Genomic DNA, 19,893 nt, shown 5'->3' on the forward strand with positions numbered 1-19,893 from the left:
GCAGAGATCAGGACGGACGCTAGTGTTGAGCGGGGTATTTGGTGAGGATGCGGTGATCGCAGTGAGCTCGAGATGAAGCGAGTCTGCCAGCTCGTAGTTCTTTCAGTCGGCAAGACGCGCAGGAGAGAGATGTGGCGTCCAGGCGTCGTAGGGCTGAAGCAAGCTAGACTGTTATGAGCTAGCGTGGACCTGTAACTATCAGGCACCTAGGCATGAACTTCACGCGTGTGCACACCACGCCGTGTTCTACATCACTCACTCCTCAGGTGAAGCACTAATTACGCCATACTATGTTTGTATTCCCGGTCACTCGAGTAGGTTCAATATAAACTTTGTGGATTTTGTATGTCGTCATTTCACATCTCATCCGATGGTGGAGTCAACTCCGAGCGGAGCAGCGATCTGAGCTGACCCTCGTGGTGACGTATGCTTGCACATGTCTACTCGCAGGCACAGCTACATCTTGTCTAATTGACAAGGAGTAATGATACTTTATTTTCATATCACACGTTACTGGGTCGTGGGTGGGATAGACGAGTAAAGTCGACAGCTTTGCCGGGCTGAAACGTCAATGTTGTAATAGTTGCCCACATATCCTTTGATTGGATGACTTGGTCCCAAGAGAGAAAGTGAAGGGGTGGCGTGGAGTAGACGGGGAGTAGACGGGAGTGACAAAGGCAGGCAACACGCGAGGCCAAGCCGTAGCTTTGCATGCATATCGGATACGGCATGGCTGGCAAGGAGGTGGTACCTAATAAAGGTAGTTTGTGACACGTCCGGGGGCAAATGAGGGCGAAGGTCCTTGATCATGGAATGGTGGACCAGTAAAGGGATTGCCGATATGCTTGAAAGACTGAAACAAATCGGCAGTGCAGCAGTAGTGCCACTTTCACCTTCTCTTCTCTCTGTAGTGTGTGCAAGATTAGTCGGCCAGGAGCAGATTGAAGTTTGGGTGATAAGCATGGATGTGTGATGGGAGGAGGTACAAGAGCTACCGGGACAGATGCACAGACGGGGCTGCCGAAAGAACAAGCTTGGAACCATGGAACGCTGGAAAGGAGAGTTTAGGGAGGAAGAATGGAAGAATGGATGGGTGGATGAAGCAACAAGCAAGTAGGGTGGTGAGTGAATATGGTGACTGGCGAATCAAGGACGGAGGGACAAAGGAAGTAGCAGGAGCTGATGGAAGTCAAAAAGGGAACAAAGGACAGGAGGAGCACAAGGCAAGGTTAGCTACTGCTAGGTGAACATTATTCAGCTCATCTCACATTTCACTCTTCACTTGCACATTCGCTTTCACGTTCACTTGCATCTCACGTCGGACACATCTCAATGAACAATCGGACAGGGTGAAGGAAAGCGTGGCAGATTCAGCCCTGCAAGCAAGCGGTCACGACGACATAGTACTAGATACAGTACAATACAGTACAGTACAGTACAGTACCATCATAGTGGCACTGACATCTGCATGCCCCCCTCAGCTACAGTAGACTGCATCTGATATCAGCAGCAGCGGCGGCGATTGGAGAGCGACAGGAGCAGTTGTGACCGCCAGAAACGAATGGGCTTGTCCGGAAGGCTAGAAGTGGCCAGCTGCATTGCATCCTCTCACACAGGAGAGCGTTGCGGTAGGTAGGGCAGGACAGGGAGTGTGGAGTGGAAATCGTCGGCTCGTGAAGGGGGTGAAGATTTGACTGGGGCTGCATGTGGCTGGCTTGGGTTGGGATGCATCAGATGCTCGAGCCTGCTTACGCCATTACGCTTCACAACACAACACAGACCGGCAGTGAGGAGTGAGCAGTGGAAAGGAGAGAGAGAGAGAAGAGACGGGCAGTCAGTCAGTCAGTCAGCCAGTCGTCAAACAGTCAAACAAGACCAGTCAGTCAGTCAGTCAGTCAGCCAGCCAGCCAGCCAACCAGCCAGCCGAGGAGGGTCTACACTGTCACGTTCCACCGGTCGGTCTATGGGAGAGAAAAAAAAGAGGAGAGTGAGATTTAAGATTGAGCAGTGGAGTGGAGTGTGGACTGTGCATGAGAAAAGCGAGGAGCTTTGACAGAGAGAGGAGAGAGGCAGAGGCAAAGAAAGGCAGAAGAGGCAGAGAGGCAGAGAGAGAAGAGAGGCTGGGGAGGGACCAACCGTTGCAGCCAGCAGCACCAGCACCAGCCAGCAGCACCAAGCACCCAAGTACCCAAGCACCCAAGCAACAAAGCACACCAACCAACCAATCAACCAACCAGTAAAGTAAAGGGCAAAGAATAATTAGAACGACGAGAAAGAAAAAAAAAGGATGACGGCACCAAGACGAGACGAGGACGAGGACAAGGACGGCCAACCCTCAGGCCCACATCCAGCACCACCACCACTACTACTACTACTACTACTATTACCAGCACAAGAAGCACCAGCAGCTCCAGCTCCAGCTCCAGCGCGTGAAGGCAGCATTAATCCTGCCCGCACTAATCCTCCTGCCCGCACTGTCGGCTCCTCTTCGTCGTTCTCGTCGTCTGCCATCATCAATTCATGCACCAGCAGCACTACTACCACTACTACTACCACCACCACTTTTCCATCTACTATCCCTTCTCCACCTCTTCCTCCTCTCACTTCCACCTCCAACCTCCTCCTCCTCCATGACCGCTCTTCCACCGCTGCTGCTGCAGACGACACTTCGAGTTCGCTGAAGTTGCTTCGTCCAGGCCTTGTCAGCACTCTTCAACGTCGTCTGACAAGCTATCTACCTGCCACTTCCTCGGCTCTTCATCTTCAATCTGCATCTGCATCTGCATCTGCATCATCATCATCATCTTCTGCTTCACAATCCACCTGCACGCAGCGTCCGGCAGCTCGCTCGTACTGTAAGAGCTCCAGTGCGGTGCCCACCTTGAACACCATAGTCGCTACATCCGGCCCTGCTGCAGCCAACACCACCACCACCAGAAATACCCCACCACGCAGAATGACTTCCCACGACGGCCTCAATCCGCATACTGCTTCGGATTTGCTCAGGCAGGCAATGATGCAAAGGTATGTTCACTTGTTTTCTCCTTCTGTCCCTTTTAACCATCCTCCCTCTTTTTTCAACATCTGCCTTGTATTCGCAATTGGATGTCCCTGCCCCCCCCCCTAGCCAGCCACGAGCGTCGTGGTACCTCAACCCACCCCAGCATGTGCTACAAAACCACAACCACAACCACAAAAAACCTTCTCGAACGGCAAATGGAGGCGTCAAGGCCCTGCTTGGCTTCTGTGCTTCTTGGCTACATTGCCACCTCAAACCGCATCACTGCAATTACCATGGCGGCACCTGCTTGCCGCGCGACACACAGACACACACATACATACATACCCCCATGCAGAGCTCCGCCACATTCTCGACTGGACGCCTGCATACTGCACCATTCTACTCTCCATGGAGCCTATAGCAGTTACATGTCTAGGACAACAAGACAACTGACCTGCGGACTTTGTTCCAACGTTGCGTCCAAGTACCCATCTAGCACTCTCTACTATCACTCAGCCTGCCCGTCACCGCCTCGCCCCCCCTCCCTCCCCCGGTGCTGCTGTCCACTTTGCATTTGCTACCGCCACTCACTAGCATCTATCCCATCCTGAAATAGAATCGTCAGCTTTGGCTCAGCTGCCCTGCCCTGTCTCTCTTTCTCTCTCTTCCCTTTATCCATCAAACTTCTGTTTCTTCTTTGTTGTTGGCAAACCACTCTCCTTCACAATGCTCTCTGCTAACCCTCGCTGTCCACTTAGCCGGCCAGCTGCCGACGACGACCACGACCACATCGGTTCGAATAGCTCCACGCCTCCAGGTGCTGCGACACCGCGACCAGACCCTACGGATAAGCGACTGCCAGGCATACTTCACAGTTACTTTGGCCAGGTTCGTGATTCCTTCCGTAATCACCCAAAGTCTGAGGATCTTCATAATATCATCAATACCCCGCCCCCCGCACCTCTTCCAACCACCACCACCACCACCACCACCACAAAACATGCCCTTTCTGCGAACAATGATGTTGTTGCCCTCCACAATGCGCACAATCTCGGCCGCAACACACTACCCACCGCCCCGTGTTCCCCTTCAGAAACACAAGACCCAAAAGATTCCTCCTCTTCCCCATCACTGCCTCTTTCTCCTCAACCAGACCTTTCACCACCACCACCACCACCACCACCCCCGACAACCTTTATGAATCCTCTCTCTTTCTTCTACCCCACCCCTCCAGCCTCTTCGTCCTCTTCAATGCATCAGGTCAGCAAGGAAGAGCTGGATCACATTGGGTCTGGTCGTACTTCTGGTCGTACCTTGTCCACGCGCGATCAGAAAGATGCCGACTCTCACTCTGCCCCCACCAAGTCGCGCAGGCACACTCTTGTAACATCAAGTCCACTTTGCGGTGTCGTCACCACCTCTACCGTTCCTGCCGTTCATATTTCAAATCCTGCTACCCGTCGCCCGTCAGAAGCTCTACCGCCTGATTCCGCTGATTCCTCTCATTCTTCTTCTACCACTCAAGAATGTGTAGAGAAGCTAACTGAAGGCGGTGTCACGCCGCCACTTTCACAGAATACCCCGCCTCAAACCCCGCGATCGCAATCCCACGAGAGCAGATCTGCTCAAACACCCTCAAAACTCGGAAGGAACGCCTCGACCCAAAGTACCGGTCTCAAGCCACCAAAAGGAAAACTGAGTGTCTCCATCACCGAAGGTCGTGGACTGCGTCCCAGCATCGACCCATATGTCGTGTGTCAGTTTCAATGGGCAGAATACATATCAGACGGTCCGCGAGGGGACGCGTCGGCTAAGCGGGATGGCCACGGCCCTGGTGGCATCACAATGAAGCGTACCGAGAGCGACATGGGACGTCCAATGGCGATTCCAATGCGCAGTCGACAGAGCAGCAACACGGGTATGAGCTCGGATCCTAAAGAAAATGAAAAATACATCACGCAGCCCCACTGGGATCATGAAGCCATATTGTAAGCAATGGGGATTTACCGCGTGCTGCTTGCACATGACGCACATGCTAACTTCCTAGCAGTGACGTCGTAGGGGACCTGTCGGAAATTGACGTCTCCGTCTTTGACAAGTCAAACGGCGAAGCATTCCTGGGCCATGTACGATTCTGTCCGAATCTCGTCGAGTACGAACGACCAATCGACAGCTGGTTTCCCTTGGTCGCCCGCGAAGGAGAGGCGGATGAGGTGAGCGGGGAGATTCATCTCCGGATCAACTTCCAAAAGGATGTTGAGAAGAGGCATATCGGCCCTGAAGATTTCTCAATCCTCAAGTTGATCGGCAAGGGCACTTTCGGCCAAGTGTTCCAGGTGAGGAAGAAGGACACACGACGCATATACGCCATGAAGGTTTTGTCGAAAAAGGTCATTGTACAGAAGAAAGAGGTTGCTCACACGCTCGGTGAGCGCAACATCCTCGTACGCACCGCCATGTCCGATTCGCCATTCATTGTCGGTCTCAAGTTCTCGTTTCAGACCCCAGCAGACCTGTACCTAGTAACTGACTTCATGTCCGGCGGTGAACTGTTCTGGCACTTGCAAAAAGAAGGAAGATTTCTGGAGGCGCGTGCAAAGTTCTACATTGCCGAGCTCATCCTGGCCCTGCAACATCTGCACAACCACGACATTGTCTACCGAGACCTCAAACCCGAAAACATTCTTCTAGATGCCAAAGGCCATATCGCGCTTTGCGATTTCGGTCTGTCAAAGGCCAATCTGACCGACGATGCCACTACAAACACATTTTGTGGTACCACCGAATACCTTGCCCCCGAGGTCTTGTTGGACGAGCATGGCTACACCAAGATGGTTGACTTTTGGTCGCTCGGTGTCCTCGTCTTTGAGATGTGCTGTGGCTGGAGTCCCTTCTACGCCGAAGACACGCAGCAGATGTACAAAAATATCGCATTTGGAAAGGTTCGCTTCCCGCGCGACGCTCTCAGCACAGAAGGCAGGAATTTTGTCAAAGGCCTTCTCAACCGTAACCCGAGGCATCGTCTGGGAGCAACCCGCGATGCCGAAGAACTCAAGGCTCATCCATTCTTTGCAGACATTGATTGGGTAGCACTGGCAAAGAAGAATGTTGCACCGCCATTCAAGCCAAAGTTGAAGTCTGAGGAAGACACGTCCAACTTCGATCCCGAATTCACGAATGCACTCAACGGAGGCGTTGGTTCCTTGAATGCCCGCGCTGCCGCGTTGACTTCTGGTGCTCACCCCGCCTCTACCCCGCTATCACCTACCATGCAGGCAAACTTCAAGGGATTCACCTTTGTTGACGAAAGTGCAATGGACAGACAGTTTGGTGGCAGAGACGTGATGGACCGAATGGAAGAAGACGATGATGATGACTGGGACAAGCATTACTCGAACCCAAAGGCTTACAACCGTATGAGCGGCATCATTTCCAACGACAATGATGACAGTTTCTTCGGCAGTGGCCGTCTCGACGACGTGTGAGCCCGAATCATTTGTACACTCTGTCCGGGCGAATGATGAGTTTTGGTGGCATTCCTTGGCGTCCAAAAGTTTGACCTCCCCTTTGGAGGCTCCCCCCTTGACACACATTTTCACCCAGGCAACAGCTCGCATAATCCTGACCTGGCCATTACGCAAACGCGCACTTCGAGTCAACCGGACCAAGAACTACCAATTCGTAATTACCCTCCCTCACTTCCGTTACATTCAGTCAGCAAAGTTCGGAGGATCATCAGCAGGCCACATCAGCTTCAACGATGATGCATTGGTCGACCTATCGTATCTCATATATATATATGAAGGAGGCAGGCAATTATTGATACCCATGCTGTTCCACACCCCTTTCTTAGTTGCTTTTTTCATCACTTGTGTTCCACATTTCTGGTTCTGCATTGCGTGGCCTGGGGCATGGTTCGTAATGCATCATTCATGATGGACGTACACATTCCGTACGAGCTGCTTTTGGGTGGAAAATCGTCTTGTTTTGAGAGATTTTCTAATGGGAGATGGTGACGTAATCGAAACTGGGTCTGGCGTTGTGTTACGTCGAGCATCTATGACGTTTGCTCGTGTGGAACTCCGTATGTTGAGGAAACAATGGTAATGCGCTATGTATATACGGTCCGAATGAGAAGCACATCAGACTGTGACATTGATTGGTCGTATGCTCGCTGTAGCGACAGCTTGAATTAAGAAATGAGAGGCTCATGCGTCTGTCTGCATGTCTGTCGATCAATTTGATGCCCCATGTCACTGTCGATGAATCGTTGTCTTCTTACTTTCCAGCGACCGTTGTGCATATCAACCAGACTTTGATCGGCCGAGAACTTACAAGGATTATGGGCCACCTCGGCATTCGGTAAGGACAAGCTAGTACTTTCGTACAACTCCGCCATCAACTCCCGATTTCGTCTTCCCCCCCGCGTACATTAACTCAATTAACGTATAGCATTGCATTCCTCTGCCGGATTTCTCGGCGTAAGACAGTCCACAATAAGAAGCTTGCACTAGCCTGTCAAAACTCTTCCTTCTTGCCCTCCCCCTCCTCCAACCTCCCCCAGGTCGTACTCTAGCTTTAGCTAATTAGTACTTCCATCGCATCCTAAATCTTATCTTATCAATCTTCCTATATTACGGCTAGCTCTGTGCAACATACATCCATCAAGTCATGGCTCCGGACCCAGAGAAGAACTTTGGCGTTGGCTTCGTCCACCCGGAAGTGCCTGTCAGCTGGCTGAAGCGCGACCTGCTCCTCTTCGCCAACAGCATTGGCGCTACCGAGGACGAGCTGCACTTTCTCTATGTATGCGCTCTCACTCATGCACATCCTCCCACACAAAAGCCAATACCAGCACCAGTAACTAACCCGAACAACACAGGAACTCCATCCTTCCTTCGCCGCCTTCCCCACCTACCCAATCATCCTCCCCTTCAAGCACACCGACACCGACGTAATCGACTTCTACGCCCGCAACTCCTCCACCCCAATCCCCGGCGTCCCCAAATTCGACTCCAAGCGCGTCGTCGACGGCGAGCGCAAAATCATCCTCTTGCACCCGATCCCGCTCTCCTCCGCCGGCCGCACATTCGTCTCCCGCACCATCGTCCTCGGCGTCTACGACAAGGGCGCCCCCGGCAGCGTCGTCGAGACCGAGACCCAGCTCCTCGAGAAGCTCCCCGGTGGAGACGAGAAGGTGTACAGCAAAGTGATTGGCAGCGCCTTCTTCGTCAAGCAAGGCGGCTGGGGCGGGCCCAAGGGTCCCAAGGGCGTGAATTACCCGCCGCCCGAGGGCAAGAAGGCAGACGTGAGCTTCTCACACGCCACCACGAAGACGTCGGCGCTGCTGTACCGTCTGAACGGCGACTATAACCCGCTGCATGCGAGTCCCGAGGCTGGGGCCAAGATGGGGTTTGGAGGCGCGATCATGCATGGGTTGTATAGCTGGAACACGACGTGTCATGGCATTCTGAAGGCGCTTGGTGGGAGCGACCCCGCGAATATGCGGGAGTTTGCGGCGCGGTTTGCGAGTCCCGTTTTGCCGGGCGATGTGTTGGAGACGGATGTCTGGGTTCTGGACGGGGAGGGCGAGTGGAGGGAGGTGCGGTTTGTGACGAAGGTTAAGGGTGGGAAGGTTTGTTTGAGTAACGGCCGGGCGATGGTCAGGTTGGTGGCTGGGAAGAAGGAGAGTAAGTTGTAGATTTTGATGCGGATATATGTGCTTTGAGCATTACGTCCATGCAGTCAAGTGTACGTTACAAGATGTCAAACTCCGAGTATCCGCCCAGCTACGAGAACCACGCTCAGAAGAGCTAGTTTAACATGAATTGAGAGAGCCTAGGTTCCGTCAAACGACAAATTAAAGCATCAGAAACCTATACATCCACATACTTTCAACTAGTAACATGGCTCGACCGTCAATAGCTCCTCCGAGGCTCCGTCTGGCATCGAATCTGATATGCGTGGTGGTCCGTGCGCTTATCCGCCTGTCTGCGTATCAAGCTGCGTCAATCTTTGCTCGACACATGCTCGTGTCGCACACATCTTGCGTGCGGAGCTCTCAGCTAACTTGCAGCCCATCTGCATGCCATTGAACCTTCGCAATCGCTCCGCAAGACTCAACCAAGCTTCACTGTCAGCATGGCTTCAGCACCGCCAAAGCTCATCGGCAACCCTATGGCCACAGTCGAGCAATTAGAAACCTCAGCCTCTCAAATTGATGGCATACCAAAGGAGCTCGAAGACTCCATTCACTTTGCTGGCGCCCGTCTTACCCAATTAGCAGGCATTCTCCTGCGACTTCCTCAAGACATCATCGCCATCGCAATCGTCAACTACACAAGATTCTGGCTCGGCCCAGAAGGAGGCAGCTTGAAGAAGTACGGAGCCAAGGTCAGACAGAGCAGTCACAACAACAACCATCCCACCGCCTCCTAGCTGACCCTCACACCAGGACATCTCCATCGCATCCCTCTACGTCACCGCCAAACTCTCCGCCTACCCCAGATCACCCCGCAGCGTCATAAACGTATACGCCTACTTTGACGCCCACGAGACCACCTTCGAGCACCACGCCCCCAACTCCCCCAACCCCCTCGACCCACAAACCTACTTTGTCTCCGAAGGCACATACCAAGCCCGCCGCCTCGCGCTCATGCGCACCGAAGCCCTCCTCCTCCGCACCCTCGGCTTCACCACCGACACCGCCCTGCCCTACGCCCTGGCCATCACATACATGCAGACGCTCGACGCCTTCGCCGACCACGCCGCCGGCTCAGCACTGACGAAGCGCGTGCTGGCACACCTCAACAGCGCCCTCTTCAGCCCGCAAAAGCTGTACCTGACGCATCAGCCGGCGGCGCTGGCCACGGCGGCGATCTACCTGGCGGGCCATGAGCGGGAGATGAAGCTGGCTGGGGAGGACTGGTGGGAGGTGTTTGATGTGGGGAGGGAGGAGCTGGGGTTTCTCGTCTTTTCGCTGAATAGTCAGAATGGGTTTGCGGAGAGGGAGGTGGAGAGGTGGGCGGGGAGGAAGGTGCCGTTGACGGTGCTGGAGGTGGAGAGGGAGATGGGCGTGGGCGTGGGCATGGGCGTGGGCATGGGCGTGGGCATGGGCGTGGGCATGGGCGTGGGCATGGGCGTGGGCATGGAGGTATAGATCTGTAAAGGATCAATGGTTGTGTGTTGTTGATGGCCTGGATTTTTGTGATACCCCTATAGAGCTTTTTATGGTTCTTTACTGCGAACCAATTGATAGAGAGCGCATTTTTACCTGCGATTGTTCTGCTTGATGGGGCGTCTTTGTGGGTATATATATACCAGGGTAGCCTTTACCAATCTGATCTAACTTCTACTTATACTAATCTGAATATCTATCTATCGCAGCGACTCGCATGCCCTCTCCTAGGTCATCAGTTCAGTCTTACCTACACATGAAGCCTAAGGCCTCCACTAATCCCTCGACCCCCGAACTTTACCCACCAAAGTCTTGGCATACACGCAACGCACGGGGCTCCACTTACACGCACACCGTGCACACAAGCGAGACCACACACGCACTAGCTTCTTTCTCTATCTACCCGCAAAAACTACACCTTTCTCTCACCACAACGCCCAACGCCCAACGCCAACAACGTCAACGACAAAGACAACGATCGTATTCGACCCTCAACCCTCGACCCTCGACGGAACGAAGATCTAAAGCAAAAATTCAATCACAATCATGGCCCACGATACCGTCTACTACTCGCGCCCGCGCACGTATGGAAAGGCGGCGCTTGGTTGGTATGTTGTTTGACCTTTTTTTTATCTCTCTTTGTGTTTGTTTCGATTTTGTTTTGGTTTCGATTTGCTTGAGTTGCGTTGTCTGTGTTTGGGTGGGTGTGTTTGGGTGGAAGAGGAGGAGTTGGAGGGTTATGAGGAAGAGAATAGATAGGGATGTTTGCATGGAGAAGAAGATTGGAGAGGACGAGATGAGGGAGAAGAGGAGGGATGGATGGATGGGTGGAGAATAGGACAGAGGGTGGATGAGGAGTTGAGGAAGAGAGAGGGAGAAGATGAGGCTGAGAATTATGAGGAGAGATAGGGAGAGAGAGGATGAGAGAAGATATGGGAGAGAGAAGGATACGATGGCTTCGCATTCGCTCGTCGCTGGACATGCACACACCCATCCATCCGCCCACACACAACATTCTTGTCTCTCCTTCTCTCTCTCTCTCCCTCCCGGCATGCTCTTCTCACTACATCCTGCTCCACACTCATGCTCCATTCCCCCTTCCATCTCCCTTTTTTTTCCCTTTTCGCAAACCTCCAGCCGCGCACCCACGCTGACAACTCCCGTGCACAGTGTCGTCACCGGCGACCGGAAGAAATCGGGTATCATCCGCAAATACGGCCTGAACATGAGCCGACAGGCCTTCCGCGAGCACGCAAAGGAGATTGGGTTTGTCAAGGTGAGTTCTTGGATCTGTTGTCGGTGGTGCAGCGAGGGGAGAGGAGCGGTGTGCTGATCGTGTCTGGGTTGTAGTACCGTTAAAGGATGGACGAGTGAGGGGATGAGCGGGTTGATGGATGGATGGATGGATGATATGGAGATAAGGGCATGAATGGGAAGGGGATGGAGGATGTAGGGTTATGCGTGGTGGGTGAGGTGCGCGTTCGGCACTTGTTCGTACATACGTACGTACATGCAGAATCCACGATGTAGCCATGCAATCGCCACGATGTTCCTAAATCAAAAGCTCCGACTTCATCCATAAACCCAATACCGCTCCTGATGCGCAGATTCAAAATTTCATTTCATCTCATTTCATGTCATCAGCACTCATCCATGCATACACACATACACATCATTCATCTCGTCTCGTCCATGCATACAAACATACACTTCATTCATCTCATCCCCACCTAACCCACCACTCCCCCAACTCCCTCAACACTCCCCAATCACACCCCCTCCCCCTCCCCCTCCCCCTCCTCAACCCTCAACCCAACCCTAACCCCATCCCCACAAGCAAGCGTCAAACTCAACCCCTCAACCCACCCCCTCCCCTCCTCCCCCCTCGCCTCCACCCCACCAAACCCCTGCGCCAACCTAACAGTAACATACCCCGCCTCCGTCAACGCATACTGCTGCCCCAAACAAATCCGCGGGCCCCCATTAAACGGCAAATACTCCCACCCAGGCCTCAAGCTCGCCCAGCGCTCGGGGCGGAACTCGAGCGCGTCGGCGCCGTAGTAATCTTGTCGGCGGTGCATGGCGTACGGCGAGTAGATGACCTGTGTGCCTTTGGGGACGAAGAGAGGGGAGGTGCCGGTGGGCCCGCCGCCGAGGGGGAGGACGGTGTCTACTTTTGCGACGCGGCCGTTGTTGGGGACGACGGGGTGGAGGCGGAGGGCTGTGTTGGGTGGGTGGGTTAGTGTGGTTTTCATTGGGAAGGGGGGTGGGTAGATTGGACGTACATTCGTTCATGCAGTACTTGAGATACTTCATATTGCGCAGCTGCTCGTACGAGGGCGGGGCGCCACCCAGCTGCGCGACTTCGGCACGGAGCTTCGCCCAGATATCCGGGCGACGGGCGAGGACGAAGAAGAGATTGCTCAGCAGCGAGGCGGTGGTGTCGCGGCCGGCAAGGAGGACGTTGAGGAGCTCGTCGCGGAGCCGGACGGGGTCGGTGGTGGATTTGGCGAGTTCGTGGAGGAAGACGTATTTGGCGTCGGATGGGGGCGCGGCTTTTTCGGGGTCGAGGTCGAGGTGCTTGCGGTAGAGCAGGGCGTCGTTGACGTATTTCTGGACGAAGGCGTGGCAGATGCGGGTGGAGGCTGTGTCTTTGGAGTCGGAGTAGAAGACGCGGAGGGCGCCGAGGCGGGAGCGGGTGGCGCAGGCGCGCTGGGCGTAGTTGAAGGCGTCGGCGAAGGAGGAGGAGGGGTCTGCGGCGCCGTGCAGGGCGGGCTGGTCGCGGCACTGGCGCTGGGAGTCGACGGATTCGCCGAAGAGGAACTCGGTTGCGGAGTCGATGGTGGTGCGGAAGAAGAGGTCTTGGAGGTCGATGGTGGTGCCGTCGCGCGGGATGCTCTTGAGCAGTTCCTGCACGTGGCTTTCGAGCATTTGGAGGTCTGCGACCTGGTCGCGGGCGAAGTTGGGGCGGATCATGTGTCTGCTGTGCGCCCAGTGGTCGCCGTCCATGGTGAAGATGCCTTTGCCGAGGAGGGGGGCGAAGGGGAGGAGGCGTTCGCCGAGGCCGAAGTCTTTGAATCGGGTGGATAGGACGGTCTTGACGTTCTCGGGCTCGATGGTGACGATGAGGGGCTTGGTGACCATCTTTGAGGTGAAGGTGGTGCCGTATTTTTGGAAGCGGTTGTATGAGGTCTCGAGGTAGGTTCTGCTTTTGGCGGCCCGGATGTTGGTGAGGATCAGGTCGAGGCCGAAGATGGGGTCCTTGAACTGATAGCGGGAGTATGAAGGTTCGCAGCCATGCTCTTTCTTGAATGCGCGTCTGCGGAAGTAGAGGGCGACTTTTTGATAGATGTATGCTGCTGCGAGGGCAACAGCAATGATGACCAGCAGATTCTTGTGTTGGAACAACATGGCTCGAAACGTGATCCAGTAAAGTCGCTAGAGAGGGGCTGCCAGCTCTATATACCCAAACACTGAATGTGATGCTCTCCTCCGCCTCCTGCTCGTGTTGTGGTTGGGCCGGGAGTCGCGACGGTGATAATTGAAGGATTCCACAGGCGTCGTCTCACTAAGCATGCGAGCTATATAAAACCTCATCAACAATCGGGGTCGGGCAAAACACCAAAAGTCGTCAGTGAAAAAAGTGTAAGGCGACGACCGGAGACGGACAACGGACACGGCCGGACTTAGTCACAAGGACATGGGCAGGGCAGGACGATGTTGACCGCAGGGGGAGGGGCGCGGCGATCCAACTTTTAAGCAGAACTCCAGCAAGAGAAAGTTTGAAGTCAGCCGGGCGAATGGCCCAAAAGGGAGAGTGTAGACTCGACACTTTAGAGTCGTGAGAGGATTTAGATCATGTCACATGTGCCGGCCGACTCGGTAGCTACGGGAGAAGCGGAGGCGCCGGGAGAGCACTGGTAGTGAATGGGCCAATGCTGGGGTGGATTGCATGGTTTGTGCGACGGCGGAACTGCTACAGTCTGCAACATCACCGAAACAGTAAGTGAGCACTGATGGCGAAACTGCTGAGACAGTCGTGTTGCAGATACTTATAGGCCCTTTTATGGATACAGCCTACGTCGACGGGTTGATGGAGGTGTGTTGACTGTCGGATGAGCCATTTCGATGCGAACAGCTCCCCACCGCGCGGCTGTGTCTTGGACTTGGGAAGAGTAATGATGATGATGATGATGATGACGACGACGACGGTGATGACAATAACGGTGACGAGTTCAGCGACAAAGAAGACAAAGACGATGGAGCGGACATCCTTTGTCCCTTCAGACTTGAACCCAATGTATGAAGTGGTGGAGCGGTTTGTTTTGGCTCTGCCGTGCGCCACCATGGGATGCCAGTCTTGGATTGCATGGCAGACATCCTTACAAAGCCAAAGTATCAGTGTCAGCTGATGTCTCGAGATTATGCAAATATGCGAAGGCGAGATTGCAAGGAAAGTAACCCTTTGTCTTCCAACGCCATGAATTGTAATCCACGATATATAAGATGGCTACTGTATTTTCGCTGGTCAAGCACGTGCGTTAGCATACACTGACTGACTGACTGACTGACTGACTGACTGACTGACTGACTGACTGACTGACTGACTGACTGACTGACTCTGTCTCCTTACGTATGTTGATCCACTGCGTTGATATGTTTGCATTCCAAACACACCAAATCATGTTTCATCCATGCATCCACCATCGGCCTAGCTATCGCGCCGCATTCCGTCCTGCGTAATTTTCAGCCACCATGACACGAATCACGAGTCAAGCATCGTGGCGCATATAACAACCACAACAATCACAAGCGCTTACGCGCGATACTCATCTTTGTGGGATACAATACATTCAGAGACTAATCACTCTCGCCGTCTGATGTTCAATCTTCAAGAACGCTCTTGGATCGATTACTAAGCCTCCGCTGAGTAATCCGGTCGCTGTATGCTTTCACTTTCACAGGTTTTTCGTCAGAAGACTACATTTCGTATTGGTTTTTTCTTTGGCGGCTAAGTCTCGCTGATCGATAACTGTCGTTCGAAGCTTCCATACACGCCAGACAGGTCGTCCCTTAATCGTACAATCATACTTCATCATCGTTGCAACGCATCCTGGTGACCCATCACATCCTAAACTCCTTGTTTCCGTGTTATTCACCCATCACTTATTCAGACGGCTTGACAGGCTCAACGATCACGATATGTGCTGATCGTCGATTATCAGCCTTGTTGTCATCCTCCTCCTCGGACGATTGTTCACGCGCTCTTCGCATACTAGCGCACCCACTGCGTGGGAAGAAGTGTACTGGTCGATCCTGGGCGATTTGTGTCATAGCCTGTGCTTCATGTTGAGGTTTCGGTCTTGAGATTCGTGCTCTCGCAACTGCAAGTGAGTCTTTGCGAGCAAATCGTTCTGGCTGGATACCGCTGGTCTTGAACAGTCGATCCCGTGCAAGCGCCACTGAATCTCGATGAAAGCCAAATTTCGGATCAGTAAGTAGCTGAGGACTGTTTGTTCCATCCGAAGAGTCCGAGCTACTCTGATCCCGTCGAGTCGGAACCAGATCGGGTACTTCGAGGTGATCACCTCCTGAAATTTGTTTGATTAGGCGTTCGTCTGCCTCGTTGAGATTGGGTGGAAGTGGGGAAGCTTGTCGAGACTGCTGAGATGAGTGCCCACTTGTTCGCTGACTTGTACGCATACTGTTTGGTGGGACAGGCAGCGAGGGTGTTGCTTCCATCGTTGTCGATTGGGGTTGCACCACCGGAAGAATTTCAAGTGAAGGCTCGGACCGGGAACGCTGGAGGGGATGTTCAAGTCCGGACCAGGCCCAGTATGACAATTTCTTGGTGACGATGTCGATACCTGCGGTAGGGCGAAGCGGTGGTTCGACCTCGTCAACCTTTGTCGGACTAATAAGACCAGACTGCTCCCGTTCACCCAATTGTTCGTCCCAGATGACGTCGTAGCGACCTGCTGGCGAATTGACTATCTCAACGGCGGGACCAGTCTTACTAGGACTCACAGTCACATGAGTTACAGCCGGTTCTGCTAGGGCACTTTTAGGACTGGATGACGTTGACGAAGCTGATCGTAGTAAGGGTGACCTATGCGACGATGTGTTGCTAGATAGATGTCCGGTATTGATCCTTAGGATAGGCACGTCTTTCTCTCTGGTTTCGCTGAGATCTGTGGTAGAAGACGCAAATGAGCTAAAGCCTGAAGATATATCACCGTCATCTGATACGTTCGTCTGCCACTGTACTCCGCTCCGCTCCGCAGGTGCGAGAACAGGCTCCGCGGACGATCTTATGCGCAATGACACCGATGGTTCAGCTCGATCAGGGGTCACAGCGGTCTTGACGTCTGTCATTGTGAGACTTCGCCGATCCCTTGTGATTCTCGAGCCTCGTGCTTGGGTTGTATCTGGAGCAGCGTTTGGCTCAACCGAAGATCGAGGGCTCGATGAGGCGTTTTGTGAAACCGTCCGTTGCATATTATAGAATTTGAAAGAGCGCATCAAACTGAATGTGTGATGCACCTCGCCGAGTGTTGAGCAGGGTTAATACGGAAGTCTCAGAAGTTGATAGTGTAGCATGTAAAGGAAGAAACAGAGTGAAAAGAATCCTTGTAGTAGTAGGGATTATTCGTGGAGGAGATGGATAGGAATAGCGAATGTGTCTGGATATAAGAGGCTGCAGGGACAAGAAGGTCGATACCTCGACGGTACCGAATGCGGAAGTCCCCATACGTGCAACGTCTAGTAGGTGCAGGATGACCCATTAGTTAGGACATAGAGGATGCTGAGCCCTGATCCAAAGATAGTCTGTCTTAGTATCCGCTCACCGAAATAGTCCAGAAGGCTCCAGGGTCCAATGAGGCTGTCTTGTCGTCATCTCTGTTGAGCAAGACGATGGAAGATCACTCATTGACGGGACTGATAGACTTCCGTCAACATACGGAACCATGGCACGGAGAGTTTTTCCTCACAACGTGCAATGGCATACAGACCACTTCTTTGGTATACATTTAGCACATCAAACAAAGCCATGCCCTTGGCGATTCCTTCTGCGTATTGTGCTTCTCGTCCTGATCAATCGGTGGTGGAAGACAGTTTTTGGAGTTTTCTGGGCATGGCCTGGAGGTGTCGAAACACGAAGGAACAAAACATTCGAACATTGTGGGGTTGTATGACGCACTCTCACCATCTAGATTGCAGTAATATAACATTTACGACCAGGCCCGGAGTTTGTGCTCGTCAAACATTCGATGGTAGACGTATTTACTCGGGGCTTTGAATTGTGGTCTGTTGAGTGCCAAGTCCTAGTGCCGCGTGATTGGTTGGACTGAGTGTCGGCACTAGCGCCACTATATCGGTTTGTAGTAACAAGCCAGCTGTCTTGAAATTGAGCTATAGAACACAATACGGGCAATAGATGCACATAGACCAACAATGAGGACAGTGCAGCTAGAGGCTCTAATACTTCTTGCTCCAGCAATTACCCCGGTCCTTGCTGCTTCAGACTCATCTCGACCGCGGGGTGTAGGTCCTGAATGTGAGCTTCCGGAACAAGCTATCTCGTTATTGATCAATGCTCATTATACACAGTTGCAAAGTTCTTCAAAGATGCAAACACATTCACTTGCATCTCGAGTCCGTCTGTCAAGATTCCTTTCTCCCGCGTCAACGACGACTACTGCGACTGCCCGGACGGCTCTGATGAGCCAGGCACTTCCGCGTGCTCCTATATCTCGCCCTTGTCGCCTCCCACCGTCGAAGAGAACACCTCACTAGCCCTACCTGGCTTCTACTGTAAGAACAAGGGTCATTTGCCTGCATATGTACCATTTACGAACGTCAATGACGGTATATGTGACTACGAACAATGTTGTGATGGCAGTGAAGAGTGGGAGGGTGTCGGAGGCGTGAAGTGCGAGGACAAATGCAAAGAGATTGGCAAGGAGTGGAGGAAACTAGACGATGCCCGGCAAAAGTCGTTGAACAATGCAAATCGCAAGCGAAAGGAGCTCGTAACTGAAGCCGCGCGGTTGCGCAAAGAGGTGGAAGATAGGCTTCAAACGCTGGCCACTGAGATTCAAGGATCAGAGCTCAAGGTTAGCGGGCTTGAAAAGGAGCTCACTGACATCGAGCGCGCCGAGAAAGGCAAGGTTATCAGAGGAGCGGGCAAGGGTGGAAGAATGACTGTTCTGATCTCACTCGCAAAGGGACGGACAGAAGAGCTGAGAAGTCAATTGGAGAAGACGCGAACAGAACGAAATGACTTGAAAAAAAGAATCGTGGATCTTGAATCGATCTTGACTCAATTCAAGGTCGAGTACAATCCAAACTTTAATGACGAAGGCGTCAAAAGCGCTGTCAGAAGATGGGAGGACTATGCTGCCAAAGACCATCCCAAAGACGACCCTACTCGCGAAGCCGACCTAGATGAAATCCTTGAACCAGACGAATCTCACGGTCTGACCTGGGCAGACTATGAGAAAGATGACGAGGAATCCGATGTCGACGTCCGTAAGTTAACCTATCATCATCCCCTTTTTAATTGACCGGGAACTAACGTCATCCAGTCTATCAATTCGAAAAATATCTCCCCGCCTCCCTTCGCACCTGGATTGACCAGAAACTCCGCGACCTACGCATCATGCTCATCGAGAACGGCATCCTCGCCTCTCCCGCCGCAGAAGGCGACGAGCCGCAAGCCATCAAAGACGCGCGCGAGCGCCTCAAGTCCGCACAAGATGATCTCAAAAAGAATCGCGACGAGCTCGAAAAGCACAAAGCAGATCTTGACACAGACTACGGCCCAGCCGAGGTCTTCCGCGCGCTCAAGTCCAAATGTGTCTCTCACGAATCTGGCGAGTACACCTACGAGGTCTGCTACCTGGATAAGACGAAGCAGATCCCCAGAAAAGGAGGTGCGCATACGGGCATGGGGAATTTCGTGCGTATCGAGAAGATCATGGTGGACGACGAGCTACCGCCAGACGGCAAGGGGCTTGGCAGTGGGGAAAGATGGGCATTGAAGTATGAAAACGGCAATCACTGCTGGAACGGACCGAACCGCAGTACGCTTGTCGTGCTGGCTTGTGCGGACAGCGATGAGGTGTGGAAGACGGTCGAGGAAGAGAAGTGCGTGTACAGAATGGAGGTGGGCACACCGGCGGTGTGTGAAGGGGCGAAAAAGGCAGATGATGAGAGAGCAAAGGATGAATTGTGATGGACTGTATCACCTCATAACAAGACGAAGATCTATGGAAGGGGCCGAGGGATGTGTTCGCAACACCTAGCGATCATGACGAATCTCAAACGCTCACAATTTTGGGGACAGATAAAGAGTGTCTGCGGATAGAGCAATTTTAGATACTTACTACAGGCATATAAAGCATCAGTTTTGAGTCTCATCGTGCGTACAACGATGTCGAGAAGGTGCAGGCGCACAACCCATGTTAAATGCTTCGTCGTCAGATACGCTTCAAGAGTGGTCGCGAAACATAGTCGAGTCCGAAGAGGAATCATGCTCCTTGATATGGCAGCAATTATAAGTTATCCTGTTGGCAAGACTTATAACATGGTCGTCGTGTTAAATGCCCGGTATTTGGTCAAGACTTGATTCTGATGGAAACTGATCCCATGATAGGTCCATACCGGCCACGCCTTTCTTATCGTGTGACACCAAATCATTTGATTAAACACA

General features: G+C 52.9%; 8 protein-coding genes across 8 annotated transcripts; 5 read left to right on the top strand and 3 right to left on the bottom strand.

The window, feature by feature from the left end:
* Positions 1 to 3,727: 3,727 nt before the first annotated feature.
* Positions 3,728 to 6,840, top strand: EJ05DRAFT_524684 (kinase-like protein; the record flags this gene model as incomplete). Its single annotated transcript, XM_033748824.1, has 3 exons — positions 3,728 to 3,918; positions 4,396 to 4,989; positions 5,052 to 6,840. The coding sequence occupies 3 exons, from the start codon at positions 3,728 to 3,730 to the stop codon at positions 6,484 to 6,486; spliced, it is 2,220 nt and encodes a 739-aa protein (XP_033603798.1). The 3' UTR covers positions 6,487 to 6,840.
* Positions 6,841 to 7,536: 696 nt separating this feature from the next.
* On the top strand, positions 7,537 to 9,028 carry EJ05DRAFT_260168 (Thioesterase/thiol ester dehydrase-isomerase). The gene is made up of 2 exons (XM_033740254.1): positions 7,537 to 7,807; positions 7,884 to 9,028. The coding sequence occupies exons 1-2, from the start codon at positions 7,673 to 7,675 to the stop codon at positions 8,700 to 8,702; spliced, it is 954 nt and encodes a 317-aa protein (XP_033603799.1). The 5' UTR covers positions 7,537 to 7,672; the 3' UTR covers positions 8,703 to 9,028.
* Position 9,029: 1 nt separating this feature from the next.
* EJ05DRAFT_260169 (uncharacterized protein) lies at positions 9,030 to 10,199 on the top strand. Its single transcript, XM_033740255.1, has 3 exons — positions 9,030 to 9,394; positions 9,456 to 10,118; positions 10,155 to 10,199. The coding sequence occupies exons 1-3, from the start codon at positions 9,143 to 9,145 to the stop codon at positions 10,158 to 10,160; spliced, it is 921 nt and encodes a 306-aa protein (XP_033603800.1). The 5' UTR covers positions 9,030 to 9,142; the 3' UTR covers positions 10,161 to 10,199.
* A 525-nt stretch (positions 10,200 to 10,724) lies between these two features.
* Positions 10,725 to 11,537, top strand: EJ05DRAFT_497902 (ribosomal protein S14; the record flags this gene model as incomplete). The annotated part of the gene is made up of 3 exons (XM_033746606.1): positions 10,725 to 10,786; positions 11,349 to 11,454; positions 11,529 to 11,537. The coding sequence occupies 3 exons, from the start codon at positions 10,725 to 10,727 to the stop codon at positions 11,535 to 11,537; spliced, it is 177 nt and encodes a 58-aa protein (XP_033603801.1).
* A 410-nt stretch (positions 11,538 to 11,947) lies between these two features.
* EJ05DRAFT_524690 (cytochrome P450) lies at positions 11,948 to 13,879 on the bottom strand (the record flags this gene model as incomplete). The annotated part of the gene is made up of 2 exons (XM_033748825.1): positions 12,464 to 13,879; positions 11,948 to 12,399 (listed from the first exon to the last, which is right to left on the bottom strand). The coding sequence occupies exons 1-2, from the start codon at positions 13,587 to 13,589 to the stop codon at positions 11,948 to 11,950; spliced, it is 1,578 nt and encodes a 525-aa protein (XP_033603802.1). The 5' UTR covers positions 13,590 to 13,879.
* A 150-nt stretch (positions 13,880 to 14,029) lies between these two features.
* EJ05DRAFT_497904 (uncharacterized protein) lies at positions 14,030 to 14,526 on the bottom strand (the record flags this gene model as incomplete). The annotated part of the gene is made up of 2 exons (XM_033746607.1): positions 14,030 to 14,206; positions 14,260 to 14,526. The coding sequence occupies 2 exons, from the start codon at positions 14,524 to 14,526 to the stop codon at positions 14,030 to 14,032; spliced, it is 444 nt and encodes a 147-aa protein (XP_033603803.1).
* A 437-nt stretch (positions 14,527 to 14,963) lies between these two features.
* Positions 14,964 to 16,939, bottom strand: EJ05DRAFT_260480 (uncharacterized protein). The gene has a single exon (XM_033740258.1). The coding sequence runs from the start codon at positions 16,698 to 16,700 to the stop codon at positions 15,345 to 15,347; it is 1,356 nt and encodes a 451-aa protein (XP_033603804.1). The 5' UTR covers positions 16,701 to 16,939; the 3' UTR covers positions 14,964 to 15,344.
* Positions 16,940 to 17,584: 645 nt separating this feature from the next.
* EJ05DRAFT_536141 (glucosidase 2 subunit beta precursor) lies at positions 17,585 to 19,603 on the top strand. The gene is made up of 3 exons (XM_033749290.1): positions 17,585 to 17,736; positions 17,790 to 18,710; positions 18,767 to 19,603. Exons 1-3 carry the CDS (start codon positions 17,634 to 17,636, stop codon positions 19,414 to 19,416), a joined length of 1,674 nt encoding a protein of 557 aa, XP_033603805.1. The 5' UTR covers positions 17,585 to 17,633; the 3' UTR covers positions 19,417 to 19,603.
* The last annotated feature ends 290 nt before the right edge of the window (positions 19,604 to 19,893 follow it).

Source organism: Pseudovirgaria hyperparasitica (genome assembly GCF_010093815.1).
Source record: "Pseudovirgaria hyperparasitica strain CBS 121739 unplaced genomic scaffold EJ05scaffold_3, whole genome shotgun sequence".
NCBI classification, from domain to species: domain Eukaryota; kingdom Fungi; phylum Ascomycota; class Dothideomycetes; order Acrospermales; family Acrospermaceae; genus Pseudovirgaria; species Pseudovirgaria hyperparasitica.

Bases quoted from the DNA above. Each gene is read 5' to 3' on its own strand.
- EJ05DRAFT_260480 (XM_033740258.1), bottom strand. From the start codon at position 16,700: ATGCGCTCTTTCAAATTCTATAATATGCAACGGACGGTTTCACAAAAC.
- EJ05DRAFT_260169 (XM_033740255.1), top strand. From the start codon at position 9,143: ATGGCTTCAGCACCGCCAAAGCTCATCGGCAACCCTATGGCCACAGTC. The intron at 9,395-9,455 runs GTCAGACAGAGC...CCCTCACACCAG, and splicing joins TGAAGAAGTACGGAGCCAAG to GACATCTCCATCGCATCCCT.
- EJ05DRAFT_536141 (XM_033749290.1), top strand. From the start codon at position 17,634: ATGAGGACAGTGCAGCTAGAGGCTCTAATACTTCTTGCTCCAGCAATT. The intron at 17,737-17,789 runs GTGAGCTTCCGG...CATTATACACAG, and splicing joins GCGGGGTGTAGGTCCTGAAT to TTGCAAAGTTCTTCAAAGAT. The intron at 18,711-18,766 runs GTAAGTTAACCT...AACGTCATCCAG, and splicing joins GGAATCCGATGTCGACGTCC to TCTATCAATTCGAAAAATAT.
- EJ05DRAFT_260168 (XM_033740254.1), top strand. From the start codon at position 7,673: ATGGCTCCGGACCCAGAGAAGAACTTTGGCGTTGGCTTCGTCCACCCG. The intron at 7,808-7,883 runs GTATGCGCTCTC...CGAACAACACAG, and splicing joins ACGAGCTGCACTTTCTCTAT to GAACTCCATCCTTCCTTCGC.